At 40.3% G+C, this 6,000-nt stretch overlaps 1 protein-coding gene across 3 annotated transcripts in view; it reads right to left on the bottom strand.

Moving 5' to 3' along the window:
- Window positions 1-6,000, bottom strand: part of LOC106677544 (structural maintenance of chromosomes protein 3) — a gene marked incomplete at its 3' end in the record, with an annotated part of 33,637 nt that overhangs the window by 15,848 nt on the left and 11,789 nt on the right. For all 3 annotated transcript variants that reach the window (XM_067052089.1, XM_067052090.1, XM_067052091.1), the window contains 3 exon segments: window positions 4,966-5,090; window positions 5,164-5,397; window positions 5,476-5,642. In XM_067052089.1, the coding sequence (XP_066908190.1) occupies window positions 4,966-5,090; window positions 5,164-5,397; window positions 5,476-5,642 (526 nt within the window).

Below are 6,000 nucleotides of genomic sequence, written 5' to 3'. Positions count from 1 at the left end.
GATTGAAGCTGCAGATATACAAAAGTATTCTGAGACCAGCACTACTATATGGAGCACCATTGTTTACCCACATATCAGATGGAACCCAGCGCCTTATTCAAACTTTTCAGGATTCGATGTTGAGGAAAATCGTACGCACAACATTGTGGAGGAGGAAGAGGCCACCAGAGCTGCGTCAATTGTTGGAGTTGCCTACTGTGCCGGAGTTCATCAAGCGACGACACATCAAATTTTTCGATTCACTTCAGTACTGTACGAATCCGATATTCAACACGGTAACACCTGCCCCCCCTCCGGTGCGTTGGGAACACACTATGTAAGGTCACATAGTATTAGGATTAAGTTTTTATTAGATTTAAGTTTGTTAAATTCAGAAATAATGTGTGCCCCAACACATTATACACTTTTATAAATTCTGACAACAAAAATAATACACTCCAAAAGACTCCTTAGAATGTAGATGTTCTACAGAAAAAGGAGAAAGGTCATTGTTTATAAATACGCCATTAAAATTTTGAAGGGGTTTTGAAAAAAAAAAAACCCTTTTCGAATCTTGTTTTCACTCCTCAAGCTGAATAAGTTTGGAACGGAGGCGAATTACTACAGGCCCATCAGTCTTTTGCCTCACCTCAGCAAGGTTTACGAAAAGATCATTCTTAATTACCTTCGGGAATTCTGCGATGAACACTCCATAATTCCTTTTGAACAGACCGGCTTCCAAGCTCACCGCAGCACAGAGCATCACCTAATGAAACTCCAGACTGAGGAAAATACCACCTTCAACCGAAATGAGGCAACGGACATGATAACCATCGACTGCACAAAGGCATTCGACTCGGGGTCTCACGGCATTCTATGTTGTAAGCTCGTGGACCTAGAGTGCCCGGAACAGCTCTACAGTGTGATCGCCTCATTTCTAAACAGCAGGACCGTCGCTGTACGGGTTCATGAAGAACACTCAACATTTATCCCACTTGCGGAGTGCCTCAAGGAGAAGTCCTCTCGCCAGTCTTGTTTTCAATTTATACTGCTGATGTGGTTGGAAAGAACAACAAGAAGGCAACAGTCATCGCTTATGCTGACGACATTGCCATCTACAGCAGCAGTATGAACATCGAGACAGCTCTACATTAGGCTGAAGCAGTATGCTCTAAGATTGTTCAAAAGCTGGGCTACTTGAACATCTCAGTCAATGCAGCCAAAACGGACTGTGTTGTGTTCGCGCACACAGCGCACAAGAGATCAAACTCTCCATGTGAATAATACAGTGAGCTCACCTTCCAACTCTATCGTATATTTGGGTGTAAAGCTAGACCATCATCTTAAGCTCTCTGCCCATTTATTTCAGAAGGCGAGAACAGTTAGATGAAAGTCATATCGTCTCAACTACCTCCTCACTTCTCCAGCTCTCTCATTTAGATTGAAGCTGCAGATATACAAAAGTATTCTGAGACCAGCACTACTATATGGAGCAGCATTGTTTACCCACATATCAGATGGAACCCAGCGCCTTCTTCAAACTTTTCAGGATTCGATGTTGAGGAAAATCTCTCTGCGGCTTAAACTGCAGATAAACAAAAGCATTCTGAGGCCGGCACTCCTCTACGGGTCACCACTCTTCACCTATCTCTCCGAAGCCACGCAGCGACACCTCCAGCGTTTCCAGGACACCATGCTGCGGAGGATGGTCCGCACAACATCGTGGAAGAGGAAGAAGCCCCCGGAACTGCATCAACTCTTAGAACTGCCCACAGTGCCAGAGTTCATTGGTCGGAGGCACATCAAGTTCTTTGACTCCCTCCAATTTTTGACCAATCCACTCTTCCAGGCACTGACACCAGCACCTCCACCAGTCCGATGGCAGGATTTACACCCGAGACCATCACAACTTTAACCCAGCAAAAGTGACAGCGACACGATTTTCAGTTTTAGTTTTTTTTAGTTTTAGTGTTTTCAGATTTAGTGAAAAGTCAAAAAATTGAAGTGCGCCCTAGCACCTCACATATTTTCAGATTGATCAGTGATATTTCAAAAATTTGTATTATATCCAGCCATCCCTTAGAATGGAGCACAGCTCCAGTAAAAGGGCAAAAATCAACAAATTGTATATATATAAAATGCATTGTACATATGTTTATATTTTGTAATTATTTTATGAATAAAGGGGATTCGAAACAAAAAAAACCAAAAAAAAAAAACCTTTTCGACAAATTCTGTAGACAGGTTAAAAGAAAGAGAGAGAAAATAGGGGAAGAAGATAATTGAGGGAAAAGTGTGGATCCCTTTTTCTTTTGACAGCGCTGTCTAGTCTATAAGAATTCTGGTGGTTTCAGTCGTAGATTTATATCCTGGCTGCTCGAGAAAACAACACCTAAGTCAGTTAAAACTAGTTTCAGTTAGAAGTGACGATTTGCCTTCAGCTACGCAGTGTCAAAAGTGACGTTTTGTGCCATGGCTGCCGCCGTTAAAACCCAGTCACTCTTAGTGATTGTTGATAGACCGGGTAAACAGTTACGTAAACCAAAAGTAGCAACGGAATCTAAACCACCAGCGGTAAAAACAGTTAAAGTGGTAAATCCAAAAAATGCTATCACAAACAATGTAAACAGTGTAAATAATATAGCAAACATAAAACTCAGTAACCACTTTTGGGTCCTATCAGACCTACCAACTGAGGACCAATCAACAAGTGAACCCACTACCAAACCTGGGCCAGTACCACCTGTCGTACTAGCTCCCGACCACACATTAAAGGGAGCTCATACCTTTTTTAGATAAATTAAAAATAAGTGACTACTTGTTGAACTCCAAAATAGGTGGTATTCACATATACACCCATACACTCAATGAGATTTTCCTAAAAACCCTTGATATTAAACATCATACCAACGCACAAAGATCAGGGAAACGCACCGCTGAAGCACGATATGCCATTAAAAATCTAGATGTTGAAATACCCATACAAGATGTGGGAGAAGCATTCAGTCCAATGGGTGCCAGGGATGTCCAACGACTTCTGCGCACAGATGCAGAGGGCCAAAAGACCCCCTCTCCCCTATTGTCATCACAGTACCGTTAACGGTAACCATTGAAGATGTGAAGAAAGTTCGCCACATCAACAAATATATATTCACGGTTGCTAAATATATAACTAAAAAAGAGGGTGGCCCACCGCAGTGCTTCAGATGTCAGCGATACTGTCACACAAAGAACTACTGCGGCTTTGCGCTGCGATGCGTACGTTGCGGAAAAGACCACCACATCAGCGTTTGTCCACTAGTTCGGACCAGTCCACCTAAATGTCCCAACTGTTCAAAAGACCATGTGGCTTCGTTCAGACAATGTGAAACAAGAGTAACCTTGCTGAAAGAGGCTGAAGCCCTGAAAAATAAGCTAGCGGAACATAAGAAGACTCCCTTAGGCAACAACAGGCTTACCACAACTCAAAGGAGGACCACCAGGATAGTGAGGGGGGATGCACCATACTCAGACATACTGCGCCCCACTACCACACCACAAACCGACAGAGGCTCAATCACGGAACAGGTGGAGGATTCCAAACCCACTCCACCAATTGCTGGTCTCTGACCAGTCACAGTTGGTGATACCAATGAACGCCATGTTCTCCAACCTCTTCTCAAAGATCATGAGCAATATGCAAGTATTCATGACGAATATAATTCAAGAAATGAGAGGGTAGGAATCTCAAAAATTAACGCTTATAGCATCCTCAACTTCAACTGTGCTCGCCTAGGCCCAAAAATTAATGAGGTTGAAGCCCTATTGGCTCTCACAAATCCCACCGTGGTCGTACTCACCTACAGGCTGCAAGGACGACCCCCTCACTTCAGAGGATATGCAGTAGCTACAGATGACGTACACGACCCTAACGGCGGAGTTCTCATAGCCGTTCACTATGGAATGACGTGGAAGAAGATTAACATGAACATTTCATGTTCATGGAACATTGTTCCACCTATGAACATCTAGGATGTCTGAGATTCAAATGCGGATGCACCAACCCACCCACATCACGGAGATTTTCCAGAGTCCTAGAGGGTCGGTGAGAGAGCTACAGCAAATCATCAACACCTGTGGGGCCAAAACCAACCATTGAATAGTGGAAAATTTTAACGCTAGACACAGTCTGTGGCATAACTCCAATGCGAACCTAGCGGGGAGACAATTGGTCAAAACTGCCTTCATGGTAATCCATCTAGTCACTCATACTTTCCGCCTTCTTGGGACCGGATCAACATCAACAATAGACCTCCTTCTGACCAGACAGCCACATCGGGTCACGGGTTGCACTGTGACGGATTTCATCACATTTGATCACCGGCCTTTTATATACGAGATCCAAGGGAGAAACCCTGAACTGGCGGCGGAAAGATTTAATTACCGTGAAGCCGACTGGGGTAGGTTCAAGAGGGATATATGCCATAGACTGCAACAAGTTAACACCTGCCCTCCCCCTCCGGTGTGTAAGGTCACGTTTAAGAGCTGCACCTATCCTTATTAGCTTACTAGTCCGTCCGCTTCATCTCGACAACTAGAGCTGCTCCTAACTTTATCAGCTTACTAGTCCGTCCGCTTCATCTCGACAACTAGAGCTGCACCTAGCCTTATCAGCTTACTAGTCTGTCTGCTTCATCTAGGCAACCAGTGTAGTTGATGCCGTCTCTCCACAGCTCTAGTCCATCTGCTTCATCTCCGCAACTAGTAAGCTGGCAGGGCCACTACTAACTTACTATTGAATACACCTTGTCAAGGGCCTTCTGTTAAGTGGAATCAGGATGGAGAACTGCCTAAGACTAGACACAACCTCAACAGATATATACAAGAATAGATGTTATTCTTATGTATATTTTTAGTAGATAATAACTATGTTTGAAACTGGTGAACAGTAAATGTTTTGTATAAATGATAAATGTTTCTGAGTAATAAGAATACAGAGATACTTGCTGTGAACTCAGTTCTGTCAAAAATTGTTTCTTTGATGTAACTTCTTTCTTTAAACTATCTAAATCTTCAGAGATAAATTTAATCTTCTCTTCAGACTGAGATTCTACACTAAACTTAGAAGTTTCCTGAAAGAAAAAAATCTTATGTATTGGTAATTAATATCCATAAATTAATCACTATAATTTCCTTATTACTTACATCTCTCCATTTTTTCATCAAAGAAATTGTTTTTGTGATATCTTGAGATGAAAGATGAATTTTTTCTTTCTTTTCCACCAACTTACAGTTTTCTTCTATTAAGTTATTTAAAATACTTTGTTTATCATACAGTGCTGCCTCAATTTGAGTACATGAGTAATGTAATAATGAAATTGTGCTAGAAACATTATCATCAATGGTGGATCTCTTAAGAGAGGATAAGTCATCTTCAAGCTGTTAACATGAAGGAAAGAAGTGTTTAAGTATAATATGATAGATAATTATTTTAAGTAATAAATACAATAGAAATACCTGTGTTATCAGTTTAAACAATTTTTTTATCTTTTTCTTCAAAATTTCTTTCAGAATATCATTTTTTATCTTTTTGTGTTTTTTTAAAATTATCAAATCATTTTTTCCATCATTTGTTTTAACATTTTGAAAAAGTTGTAGTAAGTTGTCAATTTTTCCTTTTTGGTCTGTTGGCAGGTATTATATATTTATTATTATTATTATTATTATTCTATGGGCAACAGACCATGGAGGCCTAAGTCCTCGCATGATGTATTTCCCAATATGCAAGGAAAATGCAGAAAATTTTAACATTATACTACTAAATATTCTGGTTTTGTGTTAGTAGTATTTTAGAATAGTTTTAAGTAAATAAAAAAAGAGAGATTTAAAATTTAAATTATATTCTCAGTTTGAAAATTATTTACAATTAAAAAATGTAATTGGATTATTATGAATATCGAAATAGATCCTAGATGTGTTTTGTAAGTAAACAACATGTTTAAATCCATTTAATTTTGAGATTTTGAAGTACTGGAATATTGG

The sequence above is a fragment of the Halyomorpha halys genome, unplaced genomic scaffold (assembly GCF_000696795.3).
Source record: "Halyomorpha halys isolate HHAL.00 unplaced genomic scaffold, Hhal_1.1 Scaffold103.1, whole genome shotgun sequence".
NCBI lineage: Eukaryota > Metazoa > Arthropoda > Insecta > Hemiptera > Pentatomidae > Halyomorpha > Halyomorpha halys.
The sequence above is the reverse complement of the archived record's forward strand: the minus strand, read 5'-3'. Positions and strand labels throughout refer to the sequence as shown.